We start from the raw sequence: 18,123 nt of genomic DNA on the forward strand, positions 1-18,123 counted from the left end.
CTTCTTCAGCAGCCTCCTGTCTTCCTCCTGCGGTCCTTCCCTCCCAGTCTCTCTCACCTGTCTCCACACCCTCACCTCCTACCACCCCTCAGCATGTTCCCTGGAAGCTGAGGGTCTCTGGGGCTCAGTCCCGGTCTCTCTTTCTCTCTCTCTCTCTCTGTCTCCCCACCCCTTCCCCCCAGCGTGTTCCCGAGGGAGCTGAAGGAGGTGTTTGCATCTTGGCGGTTGCGCTGTGCAGAGCGGGGCCGGGAGGACATTGCCGACAGGCTGATCAGCGCCTCGCTCTTCCTGCGCTTCCTCTGCCCAGCCATCATGTCGCCCAGTCTGTTTGGGCTTATGCAGGAGTACCCAGATGAGCAGACCTCACGAACCCTCACCCTCATCGCCAAGGTCATCCAGAACCTGGCCAACTTTTCCAAGTGAGGGCAACTTCAGGAAGGGTGGGAATGAACAGTGGGCTTCTGGAAAGGTCTCCTGAGTCACCAGAGCATCTGTACCCCTGAGCAGGTTTACCTCAAAGGAGGACTTCCTAGGCTTCATGAATGAATTTCTGGAGCTGGAGTGGGGTTCCATGCAGCAGTTCTTGTACGAGATATCCAACCTGGACACACTGACCAACAGCAGCAGTTTTGAGGGCTACATAGACTTGGGCCGCGAGCTCTCCACACTTCATGCCCTGCTCTGGGAGGTGCTGCCCCAGCTCAGCAAGGTTAGTGGATGTTTCCTCTGTCCTGCCTCCAGGTACTTACCTCTCTGCACAGAACTCTTCCCACCTTGCTGTTCCCGGAAACGTCACCCCCACCTCCAGTACACTTCACAAAGCCTCTGTCTGTGCCCTCTGAGGCCCTTTTGGAACTGGGCATTTACCCATCGGGTGACAGCCTTGTCCTTGCAGGAAGCCCTCCTGAAGCTGGGCCCACTGCCCCGGCTCCTCAACGACATCAGCACAGCCCTGAGGAACCCTAACATCCAAAGGCAGCCGAGCCGCCAGAGTGAACGGACTCGGCCTCAGCCCGTGGTGCTGCGAGGGCCATCAGCCGAGATGCAGGGCTACATGATGCGGGACCTCAATAGGTGAGCATCCTGCTCCCCTACTGCTGTGCTCTGGGAGCCTGGTTGTTCCTGGATGCTTCTTGCTGGGCCCTAGATGCATCTCTCTAAGCCTCCAAAGGGAAAAACTGCAAGTTCTTAGGGACAATGGTAAGGGTACAGGCAGTGGGAGGCTGAGGGCTCTTTAGAGCCAGAGGGAGAAATGCAGAGTCCAGAGGTACTGAGACTCCTCTGCTCCCAGCTTAGTTGAAGCCAAAGGGACTCTGCTGTAGCTGACTGACTTTGTCCCTCTGCCAGCCCATGCTTGTCTGCAGGCTGCGATTCAGCCATGTGGGATCAAAACACTCAGGTGTCTCTAAGTGACCTAACAACCCCCGCCCCAGCCGACCACCTTACCCCAGGAGCGCCCCGTGACCCAGCATTCAGAGAAATAGCAGCTGGAGCTGAGTGGGCCCTGGAGCCTGGCATCCAGTTTGATGGGGTGGGGCTGGGCCTCAGCAAGTGTCCTTCACCTGTGATTACTCTGCTATCCCTCACCCCTGTCTCCATCTACAACACCACACCTGTCCTGCCATTCCCCGTCATCTCTCCACACCTCTCTCCTTCTCCTGTCTGTGCTTGCCCTCTGCATCTCTCTCCAGCTCCATCGACCTTCAGTCCTTCATGGCTCGAGGCCTCAACAGGTGAGGGCTCTGTCCTCCCCTCTCCCCCCTCCGCCCTGCTGCACTGGCCTCCGCCCGCCTCTGCGCCTCTGCTCCTCAGGGCACCTCATCTCCTCCATACCTGCCCAGAGCAGCCCTCACTCCTCCTGCTGCCCCCACCCCCTTTGCCAGGCCTTACCCCTCCTAGGCCTCGTCCTCCCTTCTCCCCCTCCTCCCCTCCTCCAGCTTTCCCTGCCATCCCCCCGCCTGCCTCTTCAGGGCTGCCACCACCAGCGCTCAGCCCTTCCCCGGGGGTCCCACTTCTCACCAGACCACAGGCTCAGGTGCCAGTAGTCCTGGTCTTAGTTCTGCCTGTGTGTCCTCCTTCCCTTCCAACAGCTCTATGGACATGGCTCGCCTCCCCTCCCCAACCAAGGAAAAGCCACCCCCACCGCCACCCGGTGGGGGTAAAGACCTGTTCTATGTGAGCCGGCCACCACTGGCCCGGTCATCCCCAGCATACTGCACGAGCAGCTCGGACATCACAGAGCCAGAGCAGAAGATGCTGAGTGTTAACAAGAGCGTATCCATGCTGGACCTTCAGGGCGACGGGCCTGGGGGCCGCCTTAACAGTAGTAGTGTTTCCAACCTGGCGGCTGTCGGGGACCTGCTGCACTCCAGCCAGGCCTCACTGACGGCAGCCTTAGGGCTGCGGCCTGCCCCTGCCGGGCGCCTCTCCCAAGGGAGTGGCTCTTCCATCACAGCAGCTGGCATGCGCCTCAGCCAGATGGGTGTCACCACGGATGGTGTCCCTGCCCAGCAACTGCGCATTCCCCTTTCCTTCCAGAACCCTCTCTTCCACATGGCTGCTGATGGGCCAGGGCCCCCAGGGGGCCATGGAGGGGGCAGTGGTCATGGTCCACCTTCCTCACATCACCACCACCACCACCATCACCACCATCGAGGTGGAGAGCCCCCAGGGGACACTTTTGCCCCATTCCATGGCTATAGCAAGAGCGAGGACCTCTCCTCAGGGGTCCCTAAGCCCCCTGCCGCCTCCATCCTTCACAGCCACAGCTACAGTGATGAGTTCGGACCCTCTGGTACTGACTTCACCCGTCGGCAGCTCTCACTTCAGGACAACCTTCAGCATATGCTATCCCCTCCCCAGATCACCATCGGTCCCCAGAGGCCAGCTCCCTCAGGGCCCGGAGGTGGAAGTGGTGGGGGCAGTGGTGGGGGTGGTGGGGGCCAGCCGCCTCCCTTGCAGAGGGGCAAGTCTCAACAGTTGACAGTGAGTGCTGCCCAGAAACCCCGGCCATCCAGCGGGAACCTACTGCAGTCCCCGGAGCCAAGTTATGGTCCTGCCCGTCCACGGCAACAGAGCCTCAGCAAAGAGGGCAGCATTGGGGGCAGCGGGGGCAGCGGTGGCGGAGGGGGTGGGGGGCTCAAGCCCTCCATCACCAAGCAGGTAGGTGAGGGTAGGAGGAGGTGGGTGGGTGAAGAGCAGCAAGGGAAGGAAGTAGGGGCAGGAAGTGGGTGGAAGAGTGTAGTCTGGTGTCACAATTTTCTCACCTCCTTTGTTCACTAAACAAATATGTAGTGTTCGGCCTGTATTCTCAGCATTCAGGAGGCAAGAGGATACAAGCTTAAGGCCAGCCAGGGCCAGGTAGTGATATTCTGTCTCTAAACAAAAAGCTCAGAAACAGAAGAAGAGGGCCCTCAGCAGTGTCCCATAGACTGTTCAGGCAGCAGGATGTGTAGATGGAGAGGTGAGGACTCACTCCCCAGGGAGTGTCAGAGAGGAGAAGGCTACAGCAGGGGACAGGTCTGGGGTGTCGTGTTTCCTCCTCTGAACACACCCCTTTCCCACCTTCCCGCTGTCTGCCCCACCTTGCTTGTCTTAGCATTCCCAGACGCCATCCACGCTGAACCCCACGATGCCGGCCTCGGAACGGACTGTGGCCTGGGTCTCCAATATGCCTCACCTGTCAGCTGACATCGAGAGTGCGCACATCGAGCGGGAAGAGTACAAACTCAAGGAGTACTCAAAATCGATGGATGAGAGTCGGCTGGACAGGGTACGCTGGCCTTGCCCCCTGAGGCTCGTTCCTCCTGCTAATGCCAGGGAAGGCCTTTAGTCCTTCCAAGGGAAAAACATCTGTGCTCAGATAGCTGGGTGAAAATGAAAGGCAGGCAGACCTCTTTACTAGTCTGTTAGGGCCGTATGTTATCAGTCTATTTAAACCTGACCCAACTCTCTGGGTTACATACACTGTAGATTGGAGAGAACTATTCCATTCAGGCTCTAAGAAAGAGAATGGCTGCAGGATTAGGGCGTGTGCGAAGGACACTACCCAAGCTAGGCCTGGTAGCACAGGCCTGGGAACTGTTACTCAGACTAAGACAGGAGATGTCAAGCTCAAGGCCAGCTTGGACAACTTAATGATACCCTGTTTCAAAATAAAAAGTAAAGATAAAGTCATGGAATAGAGTTTGTGGTAGAATGTTTCCCTAGAATGTATGAGGCCCTGCATATCAGTTCTACTAGAGGGTTAAGCACTCATGCCCACAGCAATCATCAAAGGCCACAAATTCCTCTCTCCTGTGTGTCTAGAATGGAACTGCTTAGGGATGGGCCTTCACAGCATGGTAAAAGCTTCTCAGATTGCCTTTCTTGTCCATGCTTCAGGTGAGGAATCCTTGTGAGGAAGGCTCCAGTTTAGCACTAGACACCAGAGCTTTCAGGAGTGAAAATAAACTGGGAACATACACTTCCTGTAGCTAGTGGCTACCGAAATGACACGTATATATTGTTGCAATTCGGGAACTAAAATCTTAGAGTTACTTAACTTTTAAATAGCTATGTGTAAGCTGGGGGTAGAGCTTAGTAGTGAGGCTTCGGGTTTGATCCCTAGCACTGAAAAAAATAAAACCTAAAAGAATTACATGTGACAACTATATTAAGTAACAGGTAAATGAAGTAACTGGTCTGAACTCTTCTGGACCTGGAATCCCAGACTCCTATTAATAGTCATATTCTCAGCCTGGTGTCCCCTTGATCTCCTGTCTGCAGGACAGGCCTAAGGAGGGAGTCATTTATGAGACAGCACCTGCCCCCATCTTACCTACAGTCTCCCCGCCCCCAGTGTGCCCAATCTTGGTTTGGAACTACAGTCCCTTTGTCTTTCATTTCTAGATAATGCTTCTTATTGTCGTGTCCAGTAGTCTTGCCAGGGTGCCCTATGGGGCTCCATATTCCCCATGCTTGTGTGAGGGCATGGCACACTTCTGAGATGTGGACTTTGACCTTGCTCCATCTTGAGGAAGCCTCACTATCACATAAGGCTTTCTTAAAAACAGATCAAGTGTGTCGAACAGGCAGAGAAGGATAGGGTGCTCCTTGTGTGGTGGCATGGCTAAACAGACGGGGATGGGGACGGGCTGGGAACGCCAGGGCAGGACGCTCCTCACAGTGCGGGGTCATGTGCCCGGCGGGCAGGTGAAGGAGTACGAGGAGGAGATTCACTCACTGAAGGAGAGGCTACACATGTCCAACCGGAAGCTGGAAGAGTATGAGCGGAGGCTGCTGTCTCAGGAAGAACAGACCAGCAAGATCCTGATGCAGTATCAAGCCCGCCTGGAGCAGAGCGAGAAGCGCCTGAGGCAGCAGCAGGTGGAAAAGGACTCCCAGATCAAGAGCATCATTGGCAGGTGAGGGGCGGCCCGGGGTGAGGCTGGAGGGAGAGGGAGATGGGAAAAGCCTGCCCCTCACCAAGCCCTGGCATTGCTCACACACTAACTTCTGAAGCCCTGGGAGATACACCAATTACTGTTTTACATCACTGGACTCAGCTTGCGCCTAGACTCCCTATCAGTTTTTCTTAACCCCACCTCTGAGGTTCACCACAAAGCTAAGCAGTGGTCCCTAACCACAGGAGCCCTTAACCATTCCCGAGTTCCTGGGCAGAGATCCTTCTCCAGCCATGGGAAGGGGTTCCATGAGAAAGGGGCTCTTTTTTTTTTTTTTTGGTTTTTTGAAGACAGGGTTTCTCTGTGTAGCTTTTGGAGCCTGTCCTGGATCTCACTCTGTAGACCAGGCTGGACTCGAACTCACAAAGATTCACCTGGCTCTGCCTCCCGAGTGCTGGGACTAAAGGCGTGCACTACCACCGCCCGACGAGAAAGGGGCTTTTAGCATGTCTCTGCTCCGAAGGAACTGCCTCAACAGGGCCACTCTAGCCAGAGCCGGCCCTGCGCTGATCTGCTGTGCATGCTGTTTTTGAGTGAGGCTTCATTAGAAGAAAATGGTTGCTCCATTCGATACATGTGAATCCACTGCTAGGACTGATATCTTATGACCTAGGACACCTGAGAACAGTGGTTAGTTATGATGGCCTGGGGCACAGAAGTTAAATCATCTGCAAACACAAGGCCTCCAGGAAGGATGGCTGAGGTAGCTGGCTGCCAGGAGTCTTAGAGACAGAAATCTAGCTGGGCTCAGTTGTGGACACTTTTAATCCAAGCTCTCCGGTGGATTTCTGAGTGTGAGGTCAGCCTGATCTACATAGAGACTGCCAGGGCTACATAGAGAGACCTTGTCTTTAAAAAAAAAAAAAAAAAAAAGACACAAATCTAACCTCAGGATCCAGGAGTACCCATGTCTGTAATCCCAGAATTTAGGAGGTGGAGGCAGGAGGATAACCTCGGCTACATAGTGCGTTCTAGGTTTGCTAGAAAAAAACATATAGGGAGAAAATCTACTTTTCTGGGTTGGAGAAATGACTCAGGTGGTTAAGAGGAAATACTGCTCTTGCAGAGGATCTGAGTTCAATTCCCGGCACCCACACCAGGTGTCTATAACTCCAGCTCCAGGAGCACCTGCATTCACACACACACACACACACACACACACACACACACACACACACCTGCATTCATACACACACACACACACACACACACACACACACACAGTTAAAAAATAGTAGAAATAGGTTGGGTAGTGGTGGCGTACATCTTTAATCCCAGCATAGAAGCAGGTGGATCTCTGTGAGGTTTGAGACATAGTAAGTTCCAGGATAGCCAGAGCTACACAGAGAAACCCTGTCTTGTAAAACCAAAATAATAATAATAATAACAACAACAACAGTAGGAATAAGCTGGGTGTGAGGCGCATGCTTTTAATTCCATCACTGGTGAGGCAGAAGCAGGCAGGTCTCTTGAGTTTAAGGTCAGCCTTGTATACACAGTGAGTTTCAGGCCAGCCAAAGCTACACAGTGAGACTGTCCTGAAAAACCAATAAGTGAGTAAATAAGTGTAAACAAGTCTTTAAAAAGTCCCTCAGAAGGCAGGCATGAGGACCCTGGGAGGAAGTGGAAAGCAAGAGTCCCGGGTAACAGCATCTTTTGGGTTGAGAGGAATTCTGCAAGGAGGCGGAATTGTCCAGAGCTTTTCCAGAGTTGCAGGGGTTGCCCAGGATCAAGAGTACCACAGTGGGCTCTGAGCCCGTGCCCGCCACTAACCCCACTGAAGCCCGTCCCTTCAGGCTGATGCTGGTGGAGGAGGAGCTGCGTCGGGACCACCCCGCCATGGCTGAGCCGCTGCCTGAACCCAAGAAGAGGCTGCTCGACGCTCAGGTGGAAATTACAATGTCATTTATCTTCTCCGTGTCCCATCCCCATCCATCCCACTGTCTCTGTGCACTCATGGCACCAGCCACCCCGGCCACCCCCATCTGTCTGCCGTGGTCCTGTCTGTCTACTGGCTGCTTCCTTCCTGCAGCCCCCGTGGTCCATCTCCATCCCACTGTCTCCATCCCAAGGTCAGCCTTGTGTACACAGTGAGTCTCTGTCCCGCCTCCGCCTCCTGCCCTGTCCCCCACTCTTGCCTGCATCAGGACCTTCCTTCCACCAGAGCCTCAGCCTCTCAGCGCCCCTGTCCCCAGTGCCCTTGAACTTGTGCCTCTTACAAGGAGGCCGTTCCTGTCTGCTTCTTCAGCTCTTCTTGAGTCAGGAAGGCTGGCGTCCCACTGGATAGAGTGGAGCATGGATAATCTGAGCTGTACTTCTCCAGCTCTGTGCACCCTAGAGACTCAGGGTCCTCCTGACTCCCATTCTGACTCTTGGGCAGGTCCTACGTAGCCTCTTTTCTCTGGCTCTTCCGATCCTAAGGTTTCTCCCAGAGGCCCCTTCCCATAACTCAAATTCGGCTTGCCTTTGGCCTCTGGTGTTCCCCGAACCGATGTCTAACTCCCGGTCACCACCCTCTCTGCTCTCCAGCCAGCTTCCAGGCCCTCTCCACCCTTGCCCTGCTCTTTCCTATCCATACTCCTCCTCCCTCCCTCTGCTCTGACCACCAGGACTCCCTGCCCCCGCCACCAAGCCTCCTGACCCCATGACCCCACTCTCTCCCCCTGCAGCTCCTCATCAGGTAATTCTCCTGGTTCCGCTTTGACCACGGGCGGAGGACACTGGGGGAGGTGACTCCGGACCACTGCAGGTTGGTGGTGAAGCCCACCCTTTCCAACTCTCTGCAGCCTCTCCCCTCACTGCTGCCCACTCCACCCAGAGACCCTCCACAGAGCCCACCCTCCTGACACCTCCTGCACAGACAGACCCTTCCCAAGGCACAGCCAGAGCGTACCTGCAGACACCCCCACACCACTGACACCTTAGCACTACCAAATTGGACTCTTACAAAGACCAGGCACATTACAGGTTCCCCGGCTCTCTCCAAACTGGCCCCACAGGCACCTCCTGACAACACCCTCCCTTTCCTCTACCTATCCAGTGTCTGTCTGTCACCCCCCATTTCACCAGAGTGTCCTTGGAAGTTGGGGTGTTGGGTGGGTGTAACGGGGTGGAGGGGTATTGGGCTGGGCCAGGCTAGGGGCTGTGCCGACTCCAGCAGGTAGGTCGGGCTCTCCTCTTCCTTTCCTAACTCCCCCTCCTGCTCTCTGCCTCTGCTTTCTCCCTTGTGAGGCAGAAGGGACCTGAGGCTTCTGTAGTTACTACTGGGTGGAAGTTGGGAGTGGGCAGTTAATTCAGGGCGACACTAAGGACCCTGGAAAAGATGCTGTTAAGATGTCCTGACAGGTGAACAGAGTGGATGGCATATGACAAGCAAGACAAAGAGTCTTGGACAGATGTCAGGCTGGACTTTTTCTTGTGGCCTGTAACTTAGAAGTGAGGAGAAACAGCTTCCTAGAATGTAGTCAAGGGCCTAGTAGCCATATTTAGGTTCAGGCAGGGACACTAGGAACAGCATGTTAAACAACCTCTCTTGTCAGAGCTCAAGTTCCTGAGTTGCTAATGCCACTCCTTTCCCTCTCCTGCCACCCAGGAGTCTTTAGGACACACAATCCGACCTGAAAGCCAGCAGCTGGGAAGCTGTCGGGCGCACCTCAGTCCTGAGACACGTTTGTTTCTGTGGGGCTGATTTGTGGGGGGCAGTGGCTCCTCACTCTGTCATTTTAACTCTCTGCCTGCCCAGCCTCTCTGTCAAAGCAGTTAGTGATCTGTAAACAAATGCTGAAAGACACCAGGGAACCTCACCATTTAAAGGACTCCAGCAGTGAACTCCTTTGTAAAATGAATAATAGCACCCTAATTTATCCAGCTTCTAAATTTGGGACCGTGAGGGCGTAGGGGGCATGCCCATGTGTCGTCATGAGCAGACAGGCAGAGTGGAGGGAATCTGAGGGTTCCTTCCTTCCCCTGTTCTCTTCCTACATGTACTTAGGGCTCCTATTACGTATAATCTCCTCTCCCACTGACTGCTGTGAGATACCCAGATAGTCGAGAGGGCAGCACTGACTAAGGTTATATTTTGGGTGGCCTTGTAACAGGTGAGTCTTTGGTTCGGATATGGAAGCCTTCATTCATTTCTTGTGTCCTTTGGAGATAGGGTCAGATACAGAGAGCTACATGCTGCTCTACCTAATGTTTTGTGGCTCAGACAGTAATCTGTGTATTTGTTCCAAACCATTTGTAGGCTTTGCTCCCACTGCAGCCCAGCAAGTAAAAATAAAAATTAGTTTTGAGCTAGATTTTTAAAGCCAAGTAAGTGTCGAGGAGTGTGGGGACTCGGGTGGTCTTCACTCTTAGCAGAGGCTCAGAAGGTTGGGCTGAGCAGGAGCCGGGAAACTGGTCCCAGAGCCATCGAAGGTCCTGACAATAGGTAGAGGAGTGACCCAGGGCCTGCCACTCAAGCTGGAGGCCGGGGGGGGGGAGCTGCAGAGGAAGGAGGGTGGGAAGGAGTGGAACTGGGGGGGCACAACGGCTCTAAACCAGTGGTTCTCAACATGTGGGGCGTGACCCACTTCACAGGGGTCGCAGACCAGATGTTTATGATCCATGACAGTGGCAAAATTAGTTATGAAGTAGCCACAAAATAATTTCATGGTTGGGGGTGTCACCTGAGGAACTGTGTTAAAGGACCTCAGGTCAGGAAGGTTGAGGACCCCTGCTCTAAACCTTTCAGTCATTCCTACAAGATGGCCCTCCACATCACTTCCCTGATCCCCTTCCTGTTTCCAGTCCAGTTAAACCTCTCTCATTTGGGATCTAAGTTTGAGAGTAACTGACAAACTGAGTGACAGTGTCTGTTTAGTGAGCACCTGTCTTCAGAGCACAGTAAGTAAATCGCTGAACAGGGCTGCTCCACAGGCCTGCAGGGAGCCTGGTGAAATCAAGTCCCCGCCCACAGACACATTCCCACCCATTGCTTAGCACACCCTTTCTTCCCAGATAAAGGAAAACTCAGGGCCTGGTTTTGTTCAAATTATGAACAAACTTCCAGATCTGTGGGGGTTTGGATTAATGAGGTTTTACTGTATTGCCTCCTCTGGTTCCTCAGTGTGAAGTTCCTGCCTGGGTGGAGGGTGCTGGGAGGGGGTTCCATGGTGCCATGGACAGGGGCTGGGGGATGGAAGCGGGAGTCATGTCAGAGGAAGGTGAGAGCTAGTTGCTCTTGAGCTGGTTTTCTGGTGTGAGTTCTCTCCCTGCTCCCCCAGAGCCCCTGGAGGCGAGAAACAAAACAGAGAGGGTGGACATGGCTGTGGGTGAGAGAGAGCACTGCTCGGGGCTGGCATCCCTGCCCCGCGAAGCGTCTCAATAAGTCCGCGCTCTCCTCTTTGGTGTCTTGCAGGAGAGGCAGCTTCCCCCCTTGGGTCCAACAAACCCGCGTGTGACGCTGGCCCCACCTTGGAACGGCCTGGCCCCCCCAGCCCCCCCTCCCCCACCCCGGCTGCAGATCACAGAGAACGGCGAGTTCCGAAACACCGCAGACCACTAGCCCACCCAGCATCACAGACCTCCTTCCTTGTGCACCCCACCCCGGAACATCACCAACCACCAGGACTGGACATCACCGAGGGACAGCAGGATTGCCTCCCTTAGTGCCTCCTCGAGGCACCCATCCGCCACCTCCACTGCACCATTTCTAGGAGGGAGAGTGGGACCCTGAGCTGCCCTCTTCACCCCCAGGGACCCTCACCCCAGGACACCACCTACCCCACAGACCCCTTCACTCCGGGGTGCTATCCCCACCCTCTGCCTCATAGTTCCCCTGAGCACTGGGGGACAGACCCTCACACCCACACTGGGGGTGAGGCACCTCCAAACTTTCAACTTCAGGGTGATTTTTTAGCAGTAACCAGAGCTGACAATCTAACTCCCCTCCACCACCCCATTTTGGCCTCCCCTGTCCCCCTTGTTATGGGGAGGGGACCCCGGGTGAGGGGGCCCTATTACCCCTTGATTTCTCAGGAGCGTCTGGGGGGGCTCAGCACGCACAAACTCCTTCTCCTCTTTCCACTCTCTTACATTTACTTTCCCCACCCAGAACCCAGATGGGGTGGAGGGGGCCACCGGGGCAGGGAGGGGGCGGCAAGGGGGGAATGGGGGTCGCCTCCCCTTCTTCCCACACCTGATCTGCTCTTGGCTGGTCCCAGAGCGGGGTGAGGGGGCTTATGCCCCCCCCTCCCCCAGTGTGTTGGGTGGGGTGGAACTGAGGTTCGGATGAGGGGTTAGGGTTTGGGAGGCCACGTGTGTTGGGTTGTGGAGGACAGACTAGCTGATCTGCCTTACCCTGACACACAGCCGGCCCCCACCCTTCCCTCTTTTGTCTCTACTCCCATGGGGAGGGGGAACTTACTCTAGGAAAAGCCATGTCTCTCTCCCCCAGGGTGGGGGACCTGTGTTGGAGGATGGGTGTTTGGGGGCCCCCTTCCATGACTCTGTCCCCTGGGGGAGGTAGGACAGGGCTGGGCTTCCCTCTCACCCTCCCCCCTCACCCAGTCTCCCTCCCTCCCGCCAGCTCCACGATTTTTCGGTGTTTCTCTGTACATAGCTCTCTGGCGGGACAGGGGAGGTAGGATGGATGGGGTTTGGGGTGGGTAGGCCATGGAAGGGAGAGATCCCTCCTGGGTACCCCCTCTTCTCTGACTGCTGTCCCCTACCCAGCCTTGTCTCCTAACCCCTTCTTGCGTTTGGTATTGAGAATTCCTCCCCGACTCCAGACTCGACCTTTTGTATGGACAGCTCTCCTTCAGTCTTACCCTCTACACACATCCACCCAGCCGGGGCCAAATTTATACTTATATAAAAGTTGTAAATATGTGAAATTTTATCCCGTTCCCTTTCCTCTGCTTACCCCACTTCAGGCCCTCCCCTCGTCCCTCCCCCCTCCTCTTTGGCTGTTGTAATTATCTGGGGTTTGTACTGTACATAACGGGCTGGGGGCTGGGAGGCGACCCCTCTGTACAGAGCTTCCTGGCTCCCTAGCCCCACCCCTCACTTCTCCCCCCCACCCACCACCTTAAGAGTACGAAGACCTCCTTCTTACTCATTTTTGTTTGTTTACTCGTTCTCTTTACCGCCCCTACTCCCCCGCCCCGCCCCCTTTCTCCCACTCCCATTTCCTTTTTTTCTGGAGTGTGTGGTGAAACAGAAAAATCATGTTTAATAAACGGAGATTGTTCTTTTATCGCTGGGTTAACTTTTTTTTATTAAGTTTTGGTTTTTCGGGACAGGGTTTCTCTGTGTAACAGCCCTGGCTTTCCTGGATCTCGCTCTGTAGACCAGGCTGGCCTCGAACTCACAGAGATCCTCCTGCCTCTGCCTCCCGAGCGTTGGGATTAAAGGCGTGCGCCACCTCGTCCAGCACTGGGCTGACTTTTTAGTCTGGAGTCCCGGGAACCACCTGAAGGGGTGACAGGAACTACTCTGGGGGAGAACGCGGCCAGTCTGCAAGCAGTGCTACAGGGTCCCACCTAGTCAGGAGAACAGCATAGACCGCAGCGTCCTCCCCACCCGACTCCCGCTCTCCACCCGCCGCAGCACTCAACCCGCAGGCGCAGAGGCTGCGAACCGGCCCAGGCGAACACACGGTCTTTGCAAAACTCTCGATACAGGCTTTAATCGTGAGGACGCGCCTCTGGCAACGGGAGGGAAAGAGCCGGGGTCCTTAGCGAGCGTGCGCCCCAGACCTCCGGCCTGGCTGCCCCGCGTGCACACTGAGGTCAGCGGCACCTACCTCGCGCGGCGGCGGAAGACCCCGACGGCGCCGCCGAGCCCGGCACGCCCCTCACCACCCCGCGGACCGGCGCTCGACCTTCGCGGCTCCCCCGACGACGCTCGGCGGCGCTCGGCAGCCGGCCCGGTCCCGCCCCCCGGCCGCGCAGCCAATAAGAAGGGGGCTTGTAGGCTCCCGTCCTTCCATTGGGTGCGGCCTGGCCCCGCCCCGCGCGCTTGGCCGCAGCGGCGTCCGGCGGAGCGGCGGCAGCTTCCGGCCGACCAGGCGCAGTGGAGGCTGAGCAGCGGCGAGGCGGTCTCGCGTGCGGTGGGGGCGTGTCGGCGGGAAGGCGCGTGGCGGGAGCTTGCGGAGCCGGCCCGTGTGAGCACGGTGAGGCGGGGCGAGCGGCAGCCCAGGGCGGCCCGAGCCGGCGGGGTGGGGCGCAGTCCCCTCCTCGGCTTCCGCAGGGCCTGCGGGTAAACACCCTGGCTGGTGTCCCGTCGGTTTTCTTGGTGGGCGGAACTAATGCACAGAAACTGTCACTGAAGAATTTTCGAGTGTCGGCGGGGGGCAGCTTGAGACGGGTCTCCCGTCCCGATCCGCTGGTGTGACTCCGGGCTCCTTCCTCCGCAGCCTTCGTTCCGACCCCCTGGGATTTCTCTTCCCGAGGTGGCCATGGATGCTTCGACTCTGCCCCCCACACCCTCTTCTCCGAGGTGCAGCCCAGCCCCCCGCACAATCCACATTGAGTTCCCTCATCATAGCTCTTCGCTGCTGGAGTCCCTGAACCGCCACAGGCTGGAGGGGAAGTTCTGCGATGTGTCCCTCCTGGTTCAGGGCCGGGAACTTAGGGCTCACAAAGCGGTGTTGGCTGCTGCTTCTCCTTACTTCCACGACAAGCTGCTTTTGGGGGACGCGCCCCGACTCACTTTACCGAGTGTCATTGAGGCGGATGCCTTCGAGGGACTGCTGCAGCTCATTTACTCAGGGCGCCTCCGTCTGCCCCTGGATGCGCTCCCTGCCCATCTCCTCGTAGCCAGCGGCCTGCAGATGTGGCAGGTAGTAGATCAGTGCTCAGAGATCCTTCGAGAACTTGAAACCTCAGGTGGTGGGATATCAGCTGGTGGAGGAGCCTCCTACCACACACTTCTTTCCACAACATCTTCGGGAGGCTGGTGCATTCGCTCTTCCCCTTTCCAGAACCCAGCCCAGCCCTCTGCTTCGACAGAGAATTCTGCTTCTACTGAGAGCCCCATTGGAGGGGAGGCGAGTGAACTAGAAGAAGTGTTACAGATTCAGGTGAAAGAAGAGGAGGAGGAGCAGGGGGCAGCAGCCCTGCTCTTTCAGACTCCTCCACCTCAGAGAATATCCGGAGGGTTTTCCCAAGCTTGTGGATCCCACCCGCTGCCTACGTCCGCTCTTCCCAGCAAGCCTCCAGAGGATGAGAGTTCAACCCTTGAGCCTCCTGCCCCTCCTGTACGAGCTCCCCAAGTCTTATATGTTAATCAGGAACCCCTTGAGTCTAAGGAGGAGACGGCAGGAGGTAGGACTCTGTCTGGAGGAGCGAAGGAGAAGACCAAAGCACTCCCTGGAGGGGACCCTGAGGGAAATGAGGAGCTAAGATACTTGCTGTCCTCAGGAGGAGGGGAAACATCTGGGGCAGGAGATCCATCCTGGAAGCCAGTGGATCTTCATGGGAATGAAATCCTGTCAGGGGGTGGAGGCCCTGGAGGATCAGGGCAAGCTGTGCATGGGCCTGTGAAGCTGGGAGGGACACCCCCCGCAGATGGAAAGTGCTTTGGCTGCCTGTGTGGAAAACGGTTTGCAGTAAAGCCGAAGCGAGACCGGCACATCATGCTGACCTTCAGCCTTCGTCCTTTTGGATGCGGCGTCTGTAATAAACGCTTCAAGTTGAAGCACCACCTGACTGAGCACATGAAGACCCACGCTAGAGCCCTGCACGCGTGTCCCCACTGTGGCCGTCGGTTCCGTGTCCACGCCTTTTACCTTCGTCACCGGGACTTGTGCAAGGGCCAGGGCTGGGCCACGGCCCACTGGACTTACAAATGACTGCTCGTGCGCTGTGCTGACTTCTAGGATAAGATAGGTGCTGCTGCTGCTGCTGCTGGAGTCTTACCCTTCCCCACCTCGGTCCTGGACTGTGTAGGCATCCCAAGAGATTATATATGTTATGAACCCCTTACTCTTGGCTATGGGCCTCACCCTGGTGTACTTGGAAGTTCAGGTTTCTCAATCCAGCTGTTTGTTAAGCAGACTGTAGGAAAGTCATACTTTTGATCACGTAACCTAAATGACCCTTTTCGTATTGCTAGCCAGTGAGGAAAGCACTGACTTCAGATAGGTTAGTGGAAGGAGAGTTGGGACAGAATGACCCAGTAACTTCGACTTCATCTTCCCCAGGAGGTCAGGGAGCTGCTGTCTGATGTGTTTGATTCAGAGCTCAAGTCATTGCCACACTAAGCTCTGAGCGTCCTCCCCGACACCGTCAGCCGCTCTGTTTCTATACATCTTTTTGCTCCTTCTTTCTAGAAGCTTTTTAGGTTGTACTTTGCTTTCTTACCAGTAGACACCTTCCCAAATATCCTTTTAAAAAATGTTCTTGAGTATGCAACAAGTATGGGTACAGACACATTTAATCCCAGCACTTGGGAGGCAACGGGGGCAGACAGGTCTCTGTGAGCTCCAGACCAACCCGGGTAACATAGTTATCCAACATAAAAGTTTCAGGCCAGTCAGGGCTACACAGTGAGACCTGGTCTTAAAAAAAGTACTTGAGCACTTTAACGTATTGAGCATTTCATATGTGATTCCAAAGCCCCTAAGAGGCCCTTTCCTCAACAGCCTTTGCTCTTGTCTACCTTGGACCACCACTGACAACTTGCTTAATGATCACAGTGACAAATGTGACCAGTGAACTCAGGAGATGGCAACCATTGCTCTCTGAGCAAATTGTCCTGATTAGAAGACTCAGGGTTGAGACCACACGGGCGAATTGTGCAGAATAACTGTATGGTGAGACCATACTGCCTCCTTTTCCATCCCACCCACATATGCTAGAAACAGCGCCTTTGTAGAGGTGGAGGGGTAGGTACTAGAATGGAGGTGAAGGGAGATTTAAAGTCACTTCATTTCATTACTTAATAAACTCTTCCCTGAAATCTAAACTGGCAGTAGCCTGGATTGAGTGATTGATGTGGAAGAGATAGATGTGAGAGCAGAGCTCCCGGAGATGAGTGTATCCCTTTGCAGCAGTTATGTTGATGGAAGAATGGACTGGTTCACAGACACATCTCAGAATGCTGGCCTAGACTCAGGCCTGCCTCACTGCTGAGGAACCTCGGGTAAGTTCTTTATGTTTCAGAGTCTGAGCTGCCTCCGTTTGTTTGAGACCTCACCTTACTATCTCACCAGACTGGCCTCAAACTCATGACCCTCCTTCCCCAGCCTGTTGAATACTGGGATTACAAGCACATACCACCATGCCTGGTTTACGCCACTTTTTGAAAGGGTTTGGGTCATCTATTACATTCTGACATCTTGTATTATGCATAGTGTTTGGATGGTACTTTGGTTTCGTCTACAGATACTTAGAAGAGGTTTTCTCTCACTCAAAAAGTGTCTCAGTGAACAAGAGCACTCACTGCCAAAACATGAAGACCTGAGTTCAGATCCCAGCACCCACAGAAAAAGAGTCAGTCAGGTGTCAGGTTGACAGGAGGGTTCAGTAGGTGCCTGCTGATGAGCCTGATAACCTTGAGTTTGCTCCCCAGAACCCACGTGGTGGGAGGAAAAAACCAACTTCTGCAAGTCGTCCTCAGACCTTCACACGCAAGCCATAGCACATGTGTGCACACACAAATACACATTTTAAAAAGGAAAAAGAAAAATGAGATTTTTGTGGCTAAGTAGGTGAATTCTAGCTTGAATTGATCAAATTCTCAAAAGAGATGCACTGTGGTCTTCTGCCCTTGGTAAGGAGAGTACATTGGGAAAGAAAGTGAAGGTGTCTTGACTGCAGTCCTACCCACCCGCTTGGGTAGGTAGATCATATTAGATAGTTAGCTGTATTCCTTGATGTCTTGGTTCCTTGAGTTGGAAGCATTGAAAGGTGACTCTGGATGACCTTACTAAAATGAGAGTTTATAGAAGAATGGGAAATGGCTCCTGGATTGGAAGGAAGGCACGAAGGAGCCCTGCCTTTGGAAGAAGTTCTTTCAGAGCTCACAGAGCAAGAATCTCTGGGCAAAGACCTTGAGCTCACAACATGTTATTGGGAGTGCTTGGTTTAGAACCCAGAGTGGTCTTGAATTTGCTCTGTACTGGAGGCCTCCTGTGAGTGGCCCTCTCCCCTCTACTTCTGAGTGCTGAGATTATAGGGCACACCACCACACCAGGGTCATTCTTGGTGGTTTTGTTGTTCGGGGGTTTTTTGTTTGTTTTTAGTATTGGGGATTGAATCAGACTCACACTTGGAATTATGTGCCTCACAACTGAGCCACCAACCCAGCTTGTTCCTGTGGCACTGGACTGAAAATAAACTTCTCAGGAGAGGGATGTAAGTTAGTGGTAGATGCTTGCCTAGCAAGTACAAAGGTTGGGTTGGACCTGAGGTTCACAAAATAAAAAAATCTCAATCAAACTCTCAGGCTCATACCTACACTCTGGCTAGAGCACACATCAGTGTGACTAGAATCTTCATAGAAAAAATTAAGTCCTGAGGTAGAAGAGGGAAGGGTGTGTAAAGGTCAGCCTATAACAGCAGAGGCCCAGTGAAAAGTCTCCACCTGTAACCTGCCTTGGAAGCCTTAAAACCTCAGTATACATAGCACTTACCTGAGTATTCAGGAAATGTTGAGCCTGCCCTTGTACCACCATTCAGCCTGTCAATCTTGA

The 18,123-nt window shown here is 54.6% G+C and overlaps 2 protein-coding genes across 11 annotated transcripts in view; both read left to right on the top strand.

The window, feature by feature from the left end:
- Syngap1 (synaptic Ras GTPase activating protein 1) overlaps positions 1-12,681 on the top strand; it is a 30,495-nt gene extending 17,814 nt beyond the window's left edge. For 2 of the 10 annotated variants that reach the window (XM_028888326.2, XM_028888335.2), the window contains 9 exons: positions 183-419; positions 508-709; positions 896-1,074; positions 1,692-1,733; positions 2,091-3,162; positions 3,599-3,772; positions 5,194-5,405; positions 7,241-7,334; positions 10,843-12,681. In XM_028888326.2, the coding sequence (XP_028744159.1) occupies positions 183-419; positions 508-709; positions 896-1,074; positions 1,692-1,733; positions 2,091-3,162; positions 3,599-3,772; positions 5,194-5,405; positions 7,241-7,334; positions 10,843-10,989 (2,359 nt within the window). In that variant the 3' untranslated portion in view covers positions 10,990-12,681. Of the gene's footprint in view, positions 1-182; positions 420-507; positions 710-895; positions 1,075-1,691; positions 1,734-2,090; positions 3,163-3,598; positions 3,773-5,193; positions 5,406-7,227; positions 7,335-8,113; positions 8,339-10,842 lie in introns of those variants that run through there. The other 8 variants (XR_003736489.2, XM_037200157.1, XM_028888327.2 and 5 more) reach the window with 8 other exon arrangements.
- An 872-nt stretch (positions 12,682-13,553) lies between these two features.
- Zbtb9 (zinc finger and BTB domain containing 9) lies at positions 13,554-17,104 on the top strand. Its single transcript, XM_037199728.1, has one exon. It carries the CDS (start codon positions 13,885-13,887, stop codon positions 15,277-15,279), a length of 1,395 nt encoding a protein of 464 aa, XP_037055623.1. The 5' UTR covers positions 13,554-13,884; the 3' UTR covers positions 15,280-17,104.
- Positions 17,105-18,123: the final 1,019 nt, after the last annotated feature.

The sequence above is a fragment of the Peromyscus leucopus genome, chromosome 16_21 (assembly GCF_004664715.2).
Source record: "Peromyscus leucopus breed LL Stock chromosome 16_21, UCI_PerLeu_2.1, whole genome shotgun sequence".
Taxonomy (NCBI): Eukaryota; Metazoa; Chordata; class Mammalia; order Rodentia; family Cricetidae; genus Peromyscus; species Peromyscus leucopus.

Bases quoted from the DNA above. Each gene is read 5' to 3' on its own strand.
- Zbtb9 (XM_037199728.1), top strand. From the start codon at position 13,885: ATGGATGCTTCGACTCTGCCCCCCACACCCTCTTCTCCGAGGTGCAGC.